The sequence below is a fragment of the Schistocerca americana genome, chromosome X (genome assembly GCF_021461395.2).
Source record: "Schistocerca americana isolate TAMUIC-IGC-003095 chromosome X, iqSchAmer2.1, whole genome shotgun sequence".
In the NCBI taxonomy this organism is placed as follows: Eukaryota; Metazoa; Arthropoda; class Insecta; order Orthoptera; family Acrididae; genus Schistocerca; species Schistocerca americana.
Window position 1 is genome coordinate 245,001,582 of NC_060130.1, and position 22,149 is coordinate 245,023,730.

At 38.1% G+C, this 22,149-nt stretch overlaps 1 protein-coding gene across 1 annotated transcript in view; it reads left to right on the forward strand.

The window, feature by feature from the left end:
* LOC124556564 (ankyrin repeat domain-containing protein 13C) overlaps window positions 1–19,829 on the forward strand; it is a 106,687-nt gene extending 86,858 nt beyond the window's left edge. Inside the window, exons 7-11 of the mRNA XM_047130519.1 lie at window positions 640–804; window positions 2,995–3,144; window positions 16,000–16,129; window positions 18,401–18,518; window positions 19,693–19,829. Of these exons, the coding sequence (XP_046986475.1) occupies window positions 640–804; window positions 2,995–3,144; window positions 16,000–16,129; window positions 18,401–18,518; window positions 19,693–19,708 (579 nt within the window). The 3' untranslated portion in view covers window positions 19,709–19,829. The remainder of the gene's footprint in view (window positions 1–639; window positions 805–2,994; window positions 3,145–15,999; window positions 16,130–18,400; window positions 18,519–19,692) is intronic.
* The last annotated feature ends 2,320 nt before the right edge of the window (window positions 19,830–22,149 follow it).

The following is a 22,149-nucleotide window of genomic DNA, read 5'->3' on the forward strand; positions in this document are numbered from 1 at the left end:
TGACATAGGCCCACCTTACAAAGTCAGGACGTGAGTATAGCATCCAGTGTAAAAGAACCTTTATAAATTGTGTATTATATAAATTATAAATACATGTCATTGTCAGCAGATGTACTGGGGAAGGCAATAAAGCTGAAATAAGCTTAAATCTGAGAATAAAATATCAAGCTGTGTACTGGCAACCAAATCTCTGCATAATGTTCCATTGTTACATAATATATGCTGCAGGTCCCACAATAAAGAAAAAATTGAAATTTTGTCTAAATCGTCTTGGATTCTCCTATAGTCATTCAATGATGACATCTTACCATACACCACAACATCATCAGCAAATAGCCGTAAATTGCGGCTCACTCTTTCTGCCATATCACTGCTGTATCTAGAGAATAGGAGCTGTCATATCACACTTCCCTGGGGCACACATGGTGATAGTCTTCATCACAGAACATCATGCACTGCATTGCATTGTACAAGCATGAAGTCTTAATAAATACCTTGTAGCATATAGCAATTTTTCTACATTTTTGCTTCCATGACTATTATGATTATGCTGCCCAGACATATTAATAAATGTAACAGTAAAAACAATGTAGAGAGGTTTTCTTGGGTAAGGTAATTTACACTGAAACTTATTTTCAGGAAATGGTCGGGCCTTTCCATGCAGATTTTTATGTAATCAATGGAATGTTACTTGAATCAAGGAAGAGGAGAGAACATCTGTCAGAAGAAGATCTGCAAAAAAATAAGGCAATCATGGAAAGCCTGACAAAAGGCAGCACGCAAGGGTTTGACAGTAATGGAGAGGTAACTAAAACATTATGACGTATGATGATGCAACTAAAAACTGATGCAAAAAGCAATAAATTATATAACAAACTTTAAAATCAGCTCTGTAAAAGTAATGACTTTGTAGACTTATTTTGGGCCAACTGTGTATAAAAAGAATGTCAAAGGGCAAGAATGAAAATGAAAGTGATTTCTTTAATGAACATAAAGCCTAACAGTAAAATGTTAATAATGATTGTTCACAGAAGTAAAAGCAAAACCCCTGTAGAAACACGATTTTCCTATTTAATGTTTGTTTCTCCATACGGTGTCCTAAGGATATTTTTGCATCAGATCATCCTCCAGTGACTGTAGGTATCTGCCTGAATAAATCATTACTGTTTGGAGTAAATATTTCAGCCAGCATTTACTAATCATTGATTTTGTGAAAATTCAACAATTAACATAGCTGTTCAAATTACAGTATGCCAACTATGCAGTATAGACTTTCTCTGGATTCCTCATTTGTTTATTCTGTATTAAAAGTTGGTGTGTAAGGACATAAAGTTCTCAGTGCTTCTGGTATCCTTACAGACGCTTTTATCATTGTTTAATATCAACACAGAAACATTTATCAGCATGTTGACCACTCCACCTCTCTTTGTTGGTTTAACTTGGGTGATGGTGTTAGTCCTCCTCTACATATTCACTGTTCTGTGTGACACATTTTTCCCAACAAAGGTTGATTTTATGGTGGCTGTTCATGAAATGTTCCATGTTGAAAATTACTTCATTGTCATTATGGAAATGTCTGCCACTCAAATCATTACTTCAGCCGGGGAAAGAGGAAGAAGTGACTGGGTGCCACGTAACGAGAATATGGGGCATGAGGCAAAATTCTATAGCCCAGTGTAGTAACTGGTGCGACTGTCCTGCACAGTATGATCTGGGAGCTGTCAGGGGGGCAAAAACACGCTCTTGGACATCTTCCCGTAATGCTTTGTCTCAACAGCCTCCCTTAACCTTGTCAGGAAACTTTGGGAATATGCTCCTTGTGTGATATTTCCCTTACAAGTGTAATCTGTTGGCACCATACCATGGCAGTACCAAAAAACACCCATCACAACTGTCACTGATATCAGTTGGGTCCTTGTCTTTTTCGACAGTGGTGAATCAATGCATTTACAATGTGTGCTTGCTCCTTTGTCTCGGGTAATAGTGGTACACCCAGCACTCATCCATGGTGATTAGGCAGCAAAAGAAGTCATGTGGATTGGCCTGACATGTCTGTAACATTTCCGCTGCTGCCTTGATTCGGCAGGATTTTCTAATCATTTTGATCAGTCAGGGAACCCAATGGGCAGCAAATTTTGTTTACAAAATTATTGAGGTTGTCATGACCACTAGTTGACATAATGCTTGTTCACTTTTGCCACAGGTTGTTCAGTTGAAGTTTTTTTTTTAACGTCTTCTCTTGACTTTTACCAGCTGCTCGTGCTAGCAACAAACAGGAAAATTGTTAAACAATCATCGGCTGAAGAACCCGAGGCAGTAGCCAGTGGGTTATACTTCAAACTTTTGCTCATTCAGATGTTGTGCAAGATGTTGAAAATCAGTCCGTTGAGTTATGTTATTTTCACTTTTTACCCTATCATCTTCATTTCAATAAGCCAGCCATCGAGCACTTCTCCTGAGGCTCCCAGTGCTTCAGGCTCCCAGTGCTTCACGACAGATAGTCTGTAAATGTTTTTCATCATTCAGACTTTTCCATCACACTGGGTACATTTGCACCTCTATTTTATATGTTGGTACATTGTTACCATGTGCTTCTGTTAGCTCAGCATTTTTGCAGTGTTGTTTACCTTCAAATGCAGAAAACTATATTCCACATTATAATGGTCTTCATCATTTTGTGTTGACACTTCTAGTGGTACACTCCATTACTTTATTGCAGGGATTTCTGTGAGTGGCGTGACTGCATACATGCACTTCCAATCAAAACTTTATGATCGTCCCTCGTGTATTAATTTGTATCTAGGTTCTGAACTGTTTCACGTTGACAATTTTAATGTGTGTATATACAGTAAGTTTTTATTTTTTAATGTATGCAACATTTTTAAATAATTGTTCTGTAGTTAAATGTAAGTATATTTACATAAATTTTCATGCATGCTCCCACTAGAAACAACTAAGCAGTGTATAACAGGATAAAGACATTTCAATTTCCAGCCAGTTAGAAGACCATCACTGTCACCTCCACCTGAGAGCAAAGTTACCTGGGAAGAATACGTTAACAGTGATGTTGGTGCTCATCCCACATTAGGAAGGGAAATGGTGTATAAAGAAACGAGCAAAGCATTCAAGGCCACAGTGGCAATGGTAAGAAGATGTTTTCATTGTTGTTGTACGGACTTTTGACACCTCTGACTTCATATTTTATGTTTGTTACAGTTTCTTTATATGAGTTAGAGAATGATCTGTAACTCACAGAATGATAAACGGTTAAATGAACCTGCATTGCGCACAAAAAATCTTGTTCCAAATCTGAGAAACATTTCTTCCAATGGAAAAGTTATCAATGTTTCAAAGTAAATTGGCATGCTACAAACCATGATCAGTGCTCCGACCAGATAACTTAAGTGCCTCAACAATAGGTTAACATCATCAGAGGTATATTTGTAAAGAGGCCAGACTAGTACAAGGTTCCTGAAGGGGGACAGCAACTTTCCGAGTAGTTGCAGAAGCAGTCTGAATGATGGAATGATATTAATAGTAGTCAAGATGGACTGTTGGTGTTCTGAATGGCTGAAAGCAGGGGAAATCACAGTCGTTATATTTCCCAAGGACATGCGACATTACTGTACGGTAGAATGATGGTGGCATCCCCATGGGTAAAATATTCTGGAGGTAATATAGTCCCACATTTGATCTCTGAGTGCATACTGTTCAGGAGTATGTTATTGTTGGGTGAAAAATTTAGTGTTCTGCATGTCGGTGTGTAGAATGTTAGATCCCTTAATTGTGTAGATAAGTAAGAAATTAAAAATAAAAACTGGACAAGTGCAAGTAGGACTTATGCTATGATGATTCCGTACAGGCTTAATTATCTATATTGATGATGATGATGATGATAATAATAAATTATTATTATTATTATTATTACTGCTATTACTATTATTATTTCGTGTGGCTCAGTAACCTGGTACAAGGCTTTGTATTGGATGCCATGAGAGTTGCCTGTCCCTGTCCTATCCCAGTTACCCAACTGAGGAAAGAGGACCTACAGTTTAGCTTGGAATCCAAACCATGTGTTTTTTCTGGAGACTCCTCACATGGTTGAGAGGTGGAGGCTAGGTTTAAAGGTAGACTGAAAAATCCGTAGTCCGAGATTCGATCGCACTATCTCTCTGTTTCCAGGCATGCACTTTACCGCTAGACCACGAGGCCCTACTTGTATATAGGTAGTTCAGCTATTGTTTTTGATGAGTGAGTTCATGAATATCAGAATATGTGACATATATGGCCATTTCTTTTGATTGCATTGACTTAGAATCTTAAATTTTTTACGCCACCAATTGACCGTTGACCTTAGTATTTCACATAAATTTCTGCTTGATACCTCTACGCATTCCAGAGAAATAGGGGTCGTAACAGTCAGATAGATAGACAGATGGACAGACAACAAAGTGATTCTATAAGGCAGTGGTAGTCAACCTAATCCGTACCACCTATGAGTGGGCGTTTCAGCTTTCCTGGTGGACGGTAGGTGGTAGGTGTTTTAAGAAAATTTTCATTAGTTTTCATAGAATTGTGACATGAAGCATTTGGTGAGTGGTTCGAAAATTTTACTGTTAATGGAAATACAAAAGTGGGCAGTAGGTAAAAAAGGTTGACTACCTCTGCTAAAGGATCCAGTTTTCTTCAAATTGAACCACAGAACCCTAAAAATGAATAGACTGAAGTTAGATATAGTGGACATAAATGAAGTGTGGGGACAGGAAAAATGGGGCTTACGTTCAGCTGAGATAAAAAACTTACGAAACAAGAAAATATAAAAATGCAGCAAACGAAGAAAGCAAAATGGAATATAGATGTCTAAAAAGTGAGAGTAACAGAAAGTGCAAAAGGGTAAGCAAGAATTACTGGGCTGTACAAGTACAGGAAAATTAGAGAAACCTGTGAAGGAACAAAAAGCAGCTCTATGAATATAAAGAGTGCAGATGGCAAGTCAGTACTGAGCAAAGAAGGGGCGACTGAAAGCTGGAAGGATTATATAGAAGAACTATGTAAAGGAACTGACAGCGATAGCAATATTATTGAAAGGATAGAGGAAGCGGATGAGGATAAGATGGGAAATAAGAGACTGCAAGAAGTTTTAACAGAACACTGAAAGACCTAAATATAAACAAGGCATCGGAAGTTGATGACATTCACTCACAGTTATTGAGGTCCTTGGGAGAAAATACCATGACAAAACTATTCCACCTGCTATGAGACAGCCAAAAATATAATCAGACCTCAAGAAAAATTTGACAATTCTGATTACAAATAAAGCAGTACTCTGAATACTGATATCAATGATTTACAGAAAAACTGAAAAACTGGATCAGTCTGGGTTCAGAAAAATGCAGGAACTTGCAGTGTCATACTGACCCTCTGACTTAGAAAGTAGGCTGGTGAAAGCAAACCTGATTTTATAGTATTTGTAGATTTAGAGAAAACTCTTGACAATGTTTGTTGAAATACACTCTTTAAAATTCTGAAGTTGGCAGAAATGAAATACAAGGAGTGACAGGCCTGCTAGTGCCATTGATGTTCTGCCAGGCATGACAAAGGGCTTGGGAAGATCAGTTGAATGGAATGGACAAGTCTCTTTAAAATGTGTTATAGAATTAACATCAGCAAAAGTAGAACAAGGGTAATGGAGTGTAATCAAATAGAATTGGACAGTGCTCAAGGAAATACATTCTAGAATGAGACACTAAAAGTAGTTGAATTCTGCTATTGGGGTAACAAAATAACTGTCAATGGCCAAAACAGAGATGAAATAAACTGCAGGGTCGTGGTAGCATGGTAAATGTTTGTGAAAAACAGAAATTTGGTAATGTCTCGTATAGATCTAAGTGTTTGTATATGGAACGACGGCTGGTAGTGTCAACCAACCCGCATCCTGACATTCATCTTGCTAACCTCCAGGAATGTTGACTGAGAAACCGAAAATAGGACGTCCATCTAGTGGCATAAGTGGGTGCAGCATTGTCACTGCTGAGGACACAGAAGGCTGTACAGCTCATGCAGGGTCGATGTCTGTGATTGCTGTTGCTGCAGGTGGCAACAGGCATGTGAGGAGTGAGGAGAGAACACAGATGAATCATTAGAAATAAGTAGTTAGCATGCCAGCATTGTAAATGGCTTGGGATGGATAAACGAATAGAAGATATGACCACCCGTTGCTGCACTTCCACACCAAGAATTTTGCAGTTGGCCTCAACCTGACGGTAATTGGCAGTGTGTCCATATTGATTTTGGTGGTCCTTTTTGCAACACACAATGGCTCATTATCTTCAGTGCGTACAGCAAATAACTGTATGTTATTCCAGTACATTCAACTTCTGGTGGTATTATTATCAATGTCTCTTGCTTGGAAGGTTTACCACAGAGATTTGTTTTGGACAGTGGTCCAGAATTTTCTTCATTGGAATTTAAACAATTTCACCAATAAAATGGAATTCAACATATCCAAATGACACCATTCTGTCCTCAGTAAAACAATGAAGCTGAATACTTCATTCACACTTTCAAGGCTAAGCAAACTTCATGCTTCTTGAGGAAAAATGCTTTGACGTTATACCAGAGCACCAAGTGTACTATGCCTGCTCACAGTGCTTTACCTGCAGAAACGTTACATGGTCATCATCGCTGCCCAAACGATTCTGCAATACCCTCTATGTTATAAACACATGTTCTAATGATGTGGTAATCAGTGCTCGGGTTTGTTCATTAGGAAAATGCAATAAAATTACAGCATTCTGAAGAGAAAGGCTGTCGTGTTGCCCATGGTATTTGTGAATTACTGCATCTGAGATTGATTTTTTATTATGAGGCCTACCTATTTGAATGTAGTTCTTGTGCAGTCATGGTGATTGACTGTGTTCAGTAGCTTGCGCGATCCACCGAGAATCAGTGTGAAAAGCTTGCAGCACTTGATAATAAAAATTATCAATTTGATAACAAGAGACATCTGAAGCATCAAAATCCGGATCATTTCCCATAGATAACTGCGATAGTGTGTTTGTGTGCTGTGCCATAGGGTGATACTGGATTTCATATTGATAACTGTAAAGTAGTAGTGACCAGTGTTGCAACTTCCGTACTGTACAATTAGGTACACCTTTGGCCGGATGAAAAAGAGTTTATGATTGACCACAAGAAAAAATTTTCTACAACACACAGGTTGCTGAAGTTTTGCAACACCATAAATTTCGGGTAAATCTTCCTTTTCCAACTGACTACTTGGCTTGGGCCTCGTTCAACATCTGAGATGCGAACATTGTGGGGGTGTTCCGTGTTGTCAATCTTGCGAGATAAAACTGCCACTGTTCCTTGTGATGATGCATCAACTGGAAACACTACTGGCTTTTGCGGATCAAAATCAGTAAAACAAGGGTGATGTTTCAGCTTCTGAAAAAATTGTTCACATTCTCCAGTGCATTTAAAAGGAAAGTTTTTATGCTAGGGCCAATGCAAAGGAACAGCTGTTAGCAATGCGTTCAAAATAAATTTGTTGGATTATGTCATTTGCACATTTGTAGGAGAAGGTAATCTTCCTATGGCCCCCGAATGCTTAATCACAGAACGAATGTCATTTATTTATTTATTTTTATTTAATCATATGGCTAGGGCCCCGTGTCGGGCAGGCTGTTCACTGGATGCCGGTCTTTCAATTTGACGTCACTTCGGTGACCTGCAGTCGATGATGATGATGATGATGATGATGATGATGATAGGATGATGATGATGATGATGATGACAGCACAACACTCAGTCCCTGGGCGGAGAAAATTCCCCGACCCAGCTGGGAATCGAACCCGGACCAGAGGATTGACAATCCGTCACGCTGACCATTCAGCTACCAGGAGCGGACATGGTCATCAATGATATGTTCCAAATATTCAGTTTCAGTGTTGAAAATGAATATATCTGTGAGTCCTTCGTCAGTTAAAATTTGAAAAGAAGACTCCATACGTTTGAGATGCTGTTCCCATGTTTGTCCGGATACAGTGATGTCATCTAAATAATTTGTATAGAACAGAACTTTTGACATCACTTGTTCAAGAAAGTGTTGAAATAACACAGGAACAGAGGCGCTTCCGAAGTGAATGCACTGGTATTGATACAAGCCGGTTTCCTCATCTAGGGGAAATTGAAGATAAGCATTGGCTAAATCAGTTTTTGAAAAGAATTTTCCACCTGCTAGGTGATCCATAATCTCATCAGTACATGGAATCAAGAAAGAATCAGTAAATGCTTGAGTGTTAACTGTAGCTTGATCATCCTGTTCACTTTTCTTGTGTTCACAGGGGGATATGGCCATAGATTTGCAGAAATCCATGTCAAAACACCAATATCTTCTAATCCGTTGAGTTCAGAAGCAACTTCTTCAGAAGCAACTTCTTCAGAAGCAACTTCATCACAAATGGTGTGTGTGATACCACAAAACTGCGGTAAAACTTAGGTTTTGCTTTGGTCTTGAGCATAATATGCATATTGAAATTCTTTGCGTATTCTGGTTTGCTGTCAAACAAATGTTCATATTTTTCAAACATGTGATGAATACTGGCATGGGAAGTTTTCGTGTCAGTATCATGCACATTGCCCTGAATATCTAAACCAAGAAAACCACAAGAATCCATGCTAAAAACATTGGGATTAGAACGTGTCTGAATGCTGTGAAAGGCACTGATGATGTAGTCATATTTCTATATTTGGCTTGCAATGTGCACTCTCCGAGACCAGAGCTACATTCATTATCATGGGGCGTGAGATGCTGGTGTGATTTTTGTAGATGAGGATCTGAAGTGCTAATAAGTATTTTGATTAATTGGTGTGACTGAAGCACCAGTGTCGAACTGAAACGGTACAGATTAATTTCAAATCTGCAGAGAGATGAACAGTCTGTGTGTTTCATCTGAATGTTACCATTTGTTCTGACTTCTGAAATACTGTCTTTGTCTGAATTGTGATTGACGAAGCATTTACCTGCACTTTTATTAGCGAAATCATTAGAATGAGGCAAGTTTTGAACTTTGCATTTCACTGTGTGATTCCATTGCTTTCATCCATGGTTCATGAGCACAGATTCAGAATGAGAGACCATATTTACTTCCATTTTGTCAAATTGAGATTTGTATGGAACAAAATTACTTTGTGTTTCCTTTACAAGTACACTTGCTGTGTTTGTCCTCATCTGTGGCAGTGTTAGAATTCCACATGGTAGAGAAAGCAGTTTTTGTTGTCATAGATTACATAACATTTTACACAAGCCTTCAGAAGGTTTGAACTAGTCAATGAAGCAGCTGAGAGTGTCAGACTGTATCTATACTGTTGCTTGAGAGAGCCATTGTTGTTTGCCCTGTCAAACAGGGGTCACTTCAAGCTTGCAACTTTGCAAGAACAGCCACATTAAAGTCATGTTCGGTGAAGTCTTGAACTTCCTGAGGTTTAAACACTTAAAGCATGTCATTGAGACCAGGGTTTCAGTGCTTTAGAACCTCAGCTAGTATTCTAAGTGTATCGCCTTGAAATGAGACTCCACAAGAGTAGTTGCATTTACAGTTCCTAGTCATGCCCTTGTGTTCAGCTATCCTTTCCGTGTAAGACTGATTATTATGACAATGTGTATAAAAAATTTTGAAACTAGCATCGACTAAATGAATCTGAGCTTCAGCGAAGTCTTCTAATGCTCAGATAATATTTTTGTGTGATAAGGTTAGGGGTTCTAGCTGAGGGAACAACTTTTGACGCAATCTGGAAGTATGCACATCTAACCATGGGAAAAAGGAGGAGGAGAAGAAGAAGAAGAAGAAGAAGAAGAAGAAGACGGTGAAAATGTGTCATGTAGGCTTACAAATGCTGCTTGAGCTACTGGCGGTGCTCCATCCATTTCTCATGTTGTGTATCAAAATAGTGGAAAGGTGGAGGAGGTGGCACCTGGCTGCTATCATTTTGTGCTTCAGCTGTTGTAGCTAGCTGGGTTTGTTGAGCTTCAATCAGTCAGCCAATAGCCATTAGTAATGAGGTAATATGTTGACTGAATAAGTGCAGTGAGTAATTGGTCTCCAGAAGTTGCCATTGCGTACTGGGATTAAAAGCACTTGAAATGGATATGAATAATTTTAATGAGGTCTGAGCACTGCCACTATAAAACCAGACTCATCACCACTTGCTGTCTGATGGGTTGGTATCATCGGTGGCTAATAGAGACAGTCTACATTTACAAAAAGATAACACATTAATAAGTTTATTTACACTATGTAAACTTAATAACTGAGATAAACATAACTTTGTATGGCTCTAGCTTCTTTTGTGGTGCTGAATTACACAGAGAGAGAGTAATGTTCTTGATAGAAAGAAATAGTGTTGAATTCCAATACACTCTGATAGTCTCTAAATATTAGTAATGTTTAGTAGTGTCATACTGTGTTGATGTATTGCTCCTCATTGTAGTTGTCCATGCAGCTGTTGGTAAGTCTGTAGATGCTCTGTATCTGGGGTGAAGCTCTGATTTGTGGCTGCTTAAAAAGATGCAGTGGCCAATCAGTCTTGAGTAGTGAGGTCATGTCAGTTCTGTGTCCTCTGGTGGCATATATGCATGGCACTCCCCATTGGAGACCACGAGTGATGGATGTGCAAGCTTGCCGAGCAGCACACTGGTGTAAGATGGCACTCCCCATTGGAGACCACGAGTGATGGATGTGCAAGCTTGCCCAGCAGCACACTGGTGTAAGATTTAGCCGTTCCCTCTCTTGCATAGCCGTGAGTGAGGTGTCGGCTGCAGTTGACAAAGATGCCGTTGTTACTGGGGGGGGGGGGGGGGGAGTAGTGGAACTGCTGTAGGGGGGAAAGAGAGGGGCAAGTGTAAAAATTGTAATGGGAGTCCAAGGGTTGATGTATGCAGATTCAAATTGACATAGATGCAGTAGCTACACAGAAATAAAGAGGAGTGTACAGTGTAAACTAGAATGGAGAGCTGAATCAAACCAGTCTTTAGATTGAAGGCCACAACAACAATATTGTAATGAAAAATTGTGGGTGATGATGCAAAATAAGGATGAGCGTTGTTCAGACCTCAATAATGAAGATCAAAAGCTTTGTGTGTGCACATGTGCACTCATCCATGTGTGTGCCCACCCAGCCACACACACACACACACACACACACACACACACACACACCACTACCACCACTACTACTACTACTACTACTACTACAACATTGTCTCAACAATGCACTGTAACTGGACCAGTATTTTGAATTACTTAGCTCTGAAGAAAGGCATATTCTGAAAGCTCAGTAACATTTCAGTTTTGACATGTTTCCCAGTGGTGCGCTCATCTAGGCAACTTTGACTCACAGTCATTTAGCTGTTTTTCTGATGTATCACCAGTACGAATAGCCAGCATTGCCAAGGTTCACCCTCAGTCATTGGTGGGCAAACTGGACGTAAGCCCATGGTCAGGGTTTCATGTACTTAGAGTGCCAACCTCGGACGATCTTTCGTTGGCCATTTTCGCTATTGTTCTTCCCTTGGTACCGACAATGGTCATTTGCTGCAGGGGGTGAATCCAGGCTCCATTTATCTAGTGGCTTTCATTTTTCTAGCTAAGCTGTTGTCATGCCTGTGAGTTTTTATGGCTTCTCTGAGCAAATGGGCACAGTTGTTCTTCTGCGCAGTGAGAATCTCTGATCTCCATGTCAACAAATTTTATTATATTGTCTGTCTTATACAGTGCATGATCAGGCAAAACCGATTTCTGCACATGTCCCAACCTTTGATGCTGTTATTGTTCAGTGATCCTGGTACTGCTGGATCATACAGTCATTTAGACAAAGACTTTTCCACTTGTACATGTCATGTGGTATATTTTGGACATTGCAAAAGCTCTAACAGTTTTCAGTCTTGTTTATGTGCCTATTGAGTGTTCAATGCCTCACCTATACAGCGAGTGGTTATGTTGACTCCTTTCATTACTTGTTTTCCATGCATTACTTTAAATAATCATATCAGTAATGAAAATCGTAGAAAAGGTTCATTTCCAAAGACCTGTAGCTCACTACCAGCGTTGATATCTGATTAAAGAAACAAGGTCAAGTAGTATATACAGATGTTCTGTGGCCTCCAAATTTCAAGTTTTTTATGCATTTGAACATCTGTGAAAACAAATTGGTCACTGTATTCTCTCTGTGAAGCCTCCACACATGCATCATCTGCTTGAGACAGATTGGCTGTTGATACCCATGGAGACCTATTGACTCATTATTTGGATCACTACACTGCTGCATATGTACTGATGGTAGTTGCTGTGGATATTAATTAGTGGTCATACTAATGTGTATTGGCAGCGTACTGTATGACATTCTCTACTCCCATTTTTCGTTGTACTTATTTGTATGTCACTGAGTGGTTAGTGTGACTGACTGCCATTGGAGTATCGGGGTTCAATTCCCAGTATTGCCATGGACTTTTCCTTAGTGAAAGGACTGGAATGGGATGCACTTAGCCTCATGATGCCACTTGAGGAGCTACTGGATGGAGTAATGGTGTACTCGGCTCACATAAACTGACAGTGAACAGGAGAGCAGTGTGCTGACCCCACACCACTCCATACTGTATCCAATGACATCATTGGCAGAGGATAATATGGCCATCAGTTGGTACCCGTGGGCCCATCAGGGCCTGTGGGCAGAGTATGTTTTCCTGTCTTTCTCATGCTTCTTATCACAGTATTGTTCAGAATTCATAATCTGTGTGGAAATGCTAATCAGAAAAGAGAGTTGCATCCTGGTTTCCATGTATTTTCAGTTTAGTGATGAGATTGATGAGTATCTGCTAAAGCTAAAGGACATTTGTCACCTAAGATGAATTAAGCCTCTCATGTTTGCCACTGATGCAAATGCAAAATCAGTATTGTTGCGTAGCCACCTGTCTGATGACCGTGGAAGATAACTAGAAGAAACCGTTAAGGAACTCGGCCCACAGGTATTGAATACACCTCACAGTCCACCAACCTATGATGAAGGGAGGGTCAGAGCAACATCAAATATGGACGTCACTCCAGCAAATATGACAGTGGCGCACTGTGGAAAAGGGTGGAAGGTTTAAAACATTGAGTGATCGCAGTATCATACACTATACCCTCACTGGAAGGGAAATTGAGGATACCACGAAAAACATGTGCATAAGGCTCTAATACAACTTCCGAAAGGCTAACTGGGAAGAACTGAGGAGGAGATTTCGGTATCCAGGAAATCCACCATTGGGTGATGATGCAGATCTTAAATTACAATAACTGTCAGGAGCTATACATAGAGCAAAGAAAGACATCAATATCTATCAGGAGAGGTCCTTACACAGGAGTACCTTCCGTGTATCCTGAGGTGGTGCAGAAATTAAGATGTGAACCAAGTAGAGCCAGGAAGATATATCAGAACAGCATGACCCAAGAAGAAAGTATCCAGTGGCTGCATAGATACAGGTATATTAAACAATATTTTTAAGGAAGAGTTATGGAGAACAAAAGTGCAACAATGGAAACAATTTGTGGGGAATAAATAAGAAACCGATCCCTGGTGAATACCATGTAAAATTGTCTATGAGAATATACGATCATGTCCACACTCAAAAGAAATGATGGGGGTAATAACAGAAAGTTTGGAACAGTCAGCTGCCCTGCAAATGGAAACAAAGCTTTCAGATGACAAAGTAGGAGATGAGACAGAAGATCAGCATAGGTGTTATATATATAAAGGGAAGACAGTAGACACAGCTGAAGTAATACAAGCCTTATGTGATTAATTAGATATTTACTTGCATGAACTGTACAATGAGTGTATCTTGGAAGGAAGGGTTCCTGCACAATAGAAGACTGCTGAGATGGTGGCAAGACAAGGATCTGGTGTTATCCATGTTCAGCCGACCAATTTGTCTTCTTAACATTCTTGGCAAGATATTTGAAAGACTATTACGCAAGAAATCACAAGGTCATTGACTGCTACATGGGATGAGCCCTCATCAGTTTGGGTTTAGAAGAGGCAAGTCATCTGAAGATGCAATAAATAAGTTGATCTTGCTAACAGCAGATATTCATTCTACGTACCCTATAGCTATCGTGATCGATATTATTGGCACTGTTAATAACCTATGGCAGCTGTCTTTCTTCGGTTGCTTTGTGGAGTTAGTGTCCAGAGATCCTGTACAACTGCCCAAGAGACCTTTGCTGTGGGAGACATGCACCTCTAAATAAGCCCAGGAAAGGAAATAATGAAGACAGTAATAATAGGCAGTCCGCTGGGATCAGTGTGTGGTCCAGAGTTTTGGGATGTAATACAGGAGCCCATACTACAGAAGTTACATGACAATGCTAACACAAGTCGATAGATAGCTTTTGTAGGTGACATTTTATTCATTGTATCTGGTAACCACAGAAGAATCATAGGACAGAAATGTAATGCAGCACTCCATGAACTTGAAGGATGATGTCAAAATATCAGATTGTCACTAACACCTCACGAAACCATATACCTCCTGCTGAAAGGGAACCTAGCAAGAAAAATAAAATTAAACATCGTTACAATTAGCTAAAAACAGAAGCAGAACCAACATAAAGTAGCATAATTAAATACCTCAATACTTGTCATGAACACACACACACACACACACACACACACACACACACACACACACACACACACACAGGATGGGTAACACACAACTTCCCCAGTGAGCATTAGCATATAAACTGATGGGTAGGAGAAATGTAGGAAGACCTAAGAAGAGATTGGCAGTTAGTTTGTGAAGACAGATCAAGCTTAAAAACTACACCATGGAAACGACGAAAAAGAGTAAGAGGTGACTGGATTGTGACTTTCATGAAGCTGTGTGGATTAAGATGATTTTAATGAGGAAAGTGATCATGAGAAAAGTATATTTGAAGCAAGTGCTGAAGAAGAGTCATGTTAATATATTAACTTCTGCCAAATTACCAGAAGGCAACTGTATGTGGAAGGGATTCAGTACTCTTCACTGTTCAACCAAAAACTGGATTAAAATATTTCCAGCTTTTACCCAAGAAAATTTATTAGTAAAATACCAACTACTATGAATAAATATATACAATGGATAAAATACAGAAAATGATGCAACTTAAATGGAATACTCAGTGTGCTGCTTTAGAAGTATGTCTGTTAAGAATGGATGAAGACAGTTGTGAGCATAAAATTATGAACATGACTCAAGATTTGAAGACCTAAGTAGTGAGTTGACTGTTGTGCTGAAGTTCGTAGAGCCAGAATACCATTCTTCATAGATGTTTTGATCACTGTTTCTTCTATATGTTTTGAATCCTGCATTTAAAAATATAAAATGATTAGTGTTTATCATCCTGCTAGTGAGGCCATTAAAGATTATTTTAGCACATACTCAAGGAAAGAATGTGAGTGATGCCAGTGTCTATACTGATAAGAAGTGAAAAAGGTTCCAAGAAAAATTAAGGAAACTCATTAGATCAAGTGAAAGAAATTAACTAAAAGAAGTCTGCAAAATGGGTCCTTAGAATCTCTTATAAAATTGCATGAATGCAGCTGTATCTAATAAGGAGACTCATTGGATATGTCTGTATTCCTCTAATTTTAAAGACAAGACAGTAAGTCATGAAAATATGAAGATTCACAGAGACTGAGAATATTTGTCTGATTCATAAAATGGTTACTAGCTCATATTCAGATGTGGAATAATTGTATCATCATCATGTGTTTTAAATTTAAATATTCCTACTGTTGTTGTTTTCTTATAATAAAGTATAATTTTGCTCCTGCTTTTTTGAAGAAATATTTAGAAACCATAGGGTTATTTTTGCATTTTTAAGATCATAAGCAAAAATTTTCTTCCACAGTATCATTATGCCTTGTAATAAAAGTGACTATGCTGTAACCTACACATATTTTTATAATTTTCAGAGTCCAGATTTCCCATTATCAGTGGAAATGCTTTTAAATGTACTGGAAGTTATTGCACCTTTTAAACATTTTAGTAAACTTCGTGAATTTGTTTTAATGAAACTTCCACCTGGATTTCCTGTTAAAATAGGTAAGATATCTTTCGGCTCTCTTTTGTTTGTAAAATTGTTTCAGTGTATTAGATATCTTTATTGCAGAACTGTAAATTTATGTAGAATTGCACTGCTTGAAGTAGATGTTATTTCTTAGCTGGAAATGGATGAGAATTTCTTTTATAATATTAACATGGACATTCTGAGAAAATATCCTTTGTTACACAGTAATTTTCATTGCAAAATACTCTGGTCACCTTGGAATGGGATGACCGCTCGTCAGTGTTACGAATGAGTGCTTAGGTTTAATGGAAGTCGTGGAGTGCAGAGCACAAGATATGTAACAGAAAATAGAGCAATAGAGAAACCAATTGGTCATCTCCATTTTCAGAAAATGTGAAATAATGCTAGGAGCAGATTACGATTATCCAGCAACTGCCAGTGAGTATTACAGAAATACTGTGATCATAGGATGGTAATGTTTTGCTGTTGATATTGTGTGTGGCGAACCATTATTAGGTAAAAGGTCATTCAATGTCCATGTCACATTCAAACATCAGACACATCCCCACTCTTCTAAACAAAAAAGGGTCACAATATGTGCCATGGCATAACTGTCGAGAGTACCTTTCAGTGGTGCCACACATACTTTTAGAGCGCTGTGTACATCACACATTATTAAAAATCAAGTTCAACCAGAGCCTGTATTTGCCCATTGATGTAGCGCAGTTGTACCACAGAAGAGTGAAAACAAAAACAGCTTTATTAAACCAGTGAATTATGCTTCTTGTTACATTACATCAATGAGCATAGCATGTTCAACATTATCCACAAAAAACCTGGTGAACAAATACTGTGAAATGTGTACAGGTCATTGGTGGCAGAGTATGCTACAGGAAAATATTCATCTGAGTTTTCTTGGGACGTGGGGTTAAGCTTTCATGTGCCACCTCCAGATTCTGTGGCTATTTACCAACTGAGGTCATGCAGTGGTTAAGACAATGGACACTTTGTGGGAAAACGAGTTTCAGATCCACATCTGACCATCCATATTTAGATTTACAATAGTTTTTCTTGAACTGGTTAAAGTGAGTATGAGGATGGCTCCTTTGAAAAGAATACAACTGATTTCCTTTCTCATCTTCATGCTTTGTGTTCAGTGATCTCACTATTGCTGCGATGGAGTGCCAGCTTAGGTCTCAGTTACCACTTCATGAGAAATCTACAGGAATAGTGCACATCTTTCCCTGTCAGCCTCCATCCACCATACTAAGGACTTTTTACAATTATGCATTGTCACATGAGGTGATACATTAGTTAAAACACTGGCTCAAAGTGATTAATTTTCTAGCAAATATTTAGTATGATTTGGGTTTAAATTCCCACCTCTCCATCTGGATTTAACTTCCTGCAATTTTCATCAAAACACTTTAAACAAAAACTGTGATGGTTTCTTAAGGGAAGGCTGCATCCAGTTTCCTGGCTCATCCTAATTTACTATGCTTTGGAACAAATACATTTGCAAGTCCATGTCCTTTCAGAATTTTTTTCAGTTCTCATTTCTCTTAAAGGATGATTAGTGTCCCATTTTCAGCATTATGCTATTTTTTTGCAAAGTATTAAACAGTTGTGATCTTCTTCTTCTTCTTCTATGCTGCTGCTGCTGCTGCTGCTGCTGCTGCTGCTGCTGCTTTTCCCATTTTTCTCCAAGGTCAGCATTTTTATATGGGTTCAGACAATGGTAGTGGTAGTGATGGCCGTATGCCCTTCCTGATGCTATATTAAGCAGTTGTTATTGATCAGATTACTTTTAATGCTTGCATGATCTACATATTTATACACAGTTATTTATTAGTTATTTATTTTTGGCCATGATTGAAATTACTGAACTATTAATGTAATAATGTGTTTGTAACTACTGAATCAATCTTACAGAACACAATATCAAGTATAACTTTTTAAGATAGGTCATCTATTGATTGAGGCCTAGGGCTGGCCCATTAAGTAAATACATTCCATGCTGTAGTCAAAAGAAACTAATGTTTTTTCACACCAAAGTGACATACCAACTTTTGATATTAAAAGCAATTTTTCAGAAATAATGATGTTGCCTAAGGAAGATAAGGTACAGTAAATAGGTCTGCTTGGTATGACAATTAAGGGTTACATATAAAGTTTTCTAAAAAGGGAAGAAACTGTTGGGCATAGTGAATGAATGACTACATTAACTGACTTCTACACATTGAAAAGTGAGAATTTGTTGATGGTTGATCAGTATTAAAAATAGTGACATGCATCTTTCTTTTTAGATATTCCAATTCTTCCAACAGTTACAGCCAAGATAACATTCCAGGAATTTGCATTTAGGAATGACATCAAAGCAGAACTTTTCGAAATACCTTCTCACTATGTAGAAGATCCTACAAGGTAAGGAATATGTGTGAATTGTAGTAGTTTTCTTTGTAATTTTCCTCTTGCATAACATTTACTTGTTCCATTTATGATAAGTGTGGTAGAGGTACAAGATAAATGTGTTGTTTCCCAAAATTTAGTATCTGGGATTTTTAAGTAAAGGAAAATTATGTTACAGATAGAAATCTCAAGTTCTGAAATACATCCTTTCCCCTAGATTTGTAAAAGTGTTAAAAAATTTTTGGTTCATTTCATGTAGTGTGTGCCAAGGAAATTATATGTACAAATGTGTTTCTCGTGCATTATTTACAATTTTAGAACTAGAAGAGGCGTAAATTTAAAAAAATGATCAATTAGAATGGATTTTATTTCATGCCACTCAGCTTCGATTTTTGAGGCTGGATTTTTTAACTGTTGATGATGCTCTGGGTTCCCTAAATTGCTCAATGCAATTGCTTCAATGGTTCCTTTGAAAAATAAACAATCCGTTTTCTTTCCCCATCTATATTCAAGTTTGAGTGGCTCCATCAGTCTCCTGTAATTAACAGCCATGTAATACATTGTTATCATGATAGCTAAGTATGTTACAGTACAAAAAAGCATTGTAAGTTACTTTAAGATGTGTATACTAAAACTGTCAGAGTGTAAAATGTCTTAATCACTATGTTGCTTCCACTTGATCAATTCAGCCACAGAAGTGTAGGTCATGTCAGAGATTTTCAAAATTTTGGTTGTTTACTGAGAACATCTTAACAATGATAGCGTCTTACAAGAGTTTCTAATTTAGTGATGTTCATGAAGATTTATTAGAGTAATATTTTATTTGAAGCAAAAACGTTTTTTACTGTGAATCTTGTCTCTTAGTCAGAATTTTAGTGAAATTCAACAGTTACCAATTTGTAATAGTATTAACTTGTGTGCTAATAATATTGAAGTGCAGCAAGTAAGATCCTGGACTTAGAATGAGAAGATCTGAATTCATGTCTAACTGTGCTAAATTCTGCTTTTTATTTGACAGTGTTCCAGAAATTGTTTCAAATGAATAATGGCTGGGACAGTTCATTATTTAAGACAATTTCCTGTTCCCTACCTTGTGAACTGTGAATCAGATTTATGATTATTTAAATAATAAAACATTTTGTTTCCATTCTTAGAAAATGTATTTCATATAATGGTTTCTATTTTCCAGATTTCCAGAATTATGACACCTCGACCAAATAATGTTAATTGAAATAAATTACCGAAATCCTTTGGTTAACAACAACACCAACAAACCTAATCATCATAACAGTGCTATGCCCACTGAAGAAATCCTAATAAAGGCACATCCATCAGCTTCTGTGTTCAAATCATCTTCAAAGACTTTATTTAAAAAGAAAGACTTTGAGTTCATTTTTTATGAAAGTATAACATCTAGATTAACTGACATTGGAAATCAGTTCCGCAGAACTAGTGAACCAAGTAAAAGTTCAACGGAAGAGGAAGAACATCATGGTAAAGATATTGTTGTGCTTGTCAGTGAAAGGAGTAATGAAAATAAAATTTTTAATGAAGTACAAAATGCTGTTGCTGTACCCAATAATAAAAACCGGTTACCAACTCTTAGAACTCTGTGTCCATCCACAACAGTCAACAGCATACTGAACCCCAATGTGACAGATTCACAATCAATTGCTCTTGAGTTTCCATTACCATTTAACTTAGGAAGTAGTTACTCCAGTCACTGTACATTTTATTTGGAAAAGTGTGTATCACAAAGGTAGGGGGAAATTTCAAGTTTCTTCTCCAGTGTAGAGCTCATTGCAAGTGATTTTAGTTTTGTATTGTCTCCAAGTGATTATGTGTTTCTCACATAATCTTTAGAAACAAGTACTCACAAGGAACAGATATTCACCAAAGGAAGCCTACAACACTCCCAGAGTCCTTGATGGTATGGTGTTAAATTGGATTATTTACATGGCTGTGTTACTCATGAAAGTTAGGCAATAAATTTCTTAATCAAAGATGTGAAAATGAGAAATGGATGCATGTGTGCGCGTCTTGTGTATTTATTGGGAATTTATTTTTTGAATGGTTTTGTGACAGATTTGTACAGTTATCATTTTATAATAAATTTAGGCTGTTAATTAAAATTGAAGTCTGCACTGAAAATGATAAATATTGTTTAGTGTGTTTTGTATTATCAGTAAGTTTATTAAACTAAACAAACATTTTATATGACAAATTTTGTTAACTTCATATTTTGGTTTGGAATCTTGTATAATTGTATAAATACAAAAAATTATTAGGTGTATTAAAATATTTGTTATTTTGAATAAAGTGATTGCAGTGTGTTGTTTCTATGCCTTAATCACATGCAGGGATACATAAATTATTTTTACCTGTTCACATTTACATTTGTAAATTAAAACAATAGAGGACTTTAAGACAGTGAAAAAATTCTGCAGTGCAAACTATACTGTGGTAATGAGACAGAAGTGAAATGAAGGAAAGAATGGGTGGTTCACAAGGACGAAGTGAAGGTGAGAGAACAACAAATCAAAATTGTTCCCAAGGAGGATACCTGTGATGATTTTTTAAGAACTATAGTAATGGAAAGCCCTTGGTGGAATATCAGGGTGTCCACCACCATGGAAAGTGGAATTTTTCTGTCCTGGAAAACTTGGGGGAAGCTCAGGTAATTTTTGCATTTTGTTTAAAAACCCTGGAGAAGGCGTGGTCTCTCTTGATTTTTGGCGGAGGCATTTGCTTGCCTTCTGCGTTGGTTTGGTGCAGTTCTGTGCTCACTGTTCACCTTTGGTGCTGCGAGACTGCCCCCCTCAGGGTTTTGGGATTCCCCAACCCTTGCCCTCACTCAATTCAGTGCAGTGGCCAGCCGATCAGCCTGGCCTGCGCGAGTCCAAACAAGCTGTGGGGAGTTTGTTGTTGTTGTTGTTGTTGTTGTTGTTGTTGTTGACATGAAATGGCTTGCACGCTTGTCACTGCAGCGTGGGTGTACTATGCTGGTATGTTGTTGTTGTTGTTGATGATGATGTCGGTGGCGTGATTTTGTGTTTTGTGACACAATGTGACCAGCAACAATCTGTGATGTATTTGATGTGGTTTACATTTACATCCATTCAAATGTGCTGCTTTATTTCCTAATACAATGTTATCACAAAGACGTGTGCTTTCAGAGGAGTTTGTGACATGGGGACTGAGGTGACTCTTTGTGTCATTTCCATCCTAAATGGCCAACATTTCTGATGCTGCTGTGGGTCTTAGTCAACATAAACTACTTTAAATTCCGCACACACAAGGAAGGTTTGATTGCCTTACACTGGACCCACTCTGGGAGAGATGTAGGCAAGAGGGTGGGGCAGAAGTTGCGTATAACAAGGAAAAAAGTGCTGATTGCAAAATTTTCTAGTGGCTTCCCTTCTTTGTGAACTCTTTTCCACATATCACTATATTGTGTAGATGTGATTCTGTGTAATGCATGTGTTACATCAGGGCTTACTCAATGATCTGGAAATATGCTTTCAACACCCACTGGACTGAGAATCCAGAATTTTGGTGGATCGCAGACCACACATCTGAAAAATTCCGTGTTTGGTTCATGCTCTCTAAAAGCAACTTGTCACTCAGCAATAAAGGCAAGTAGGCC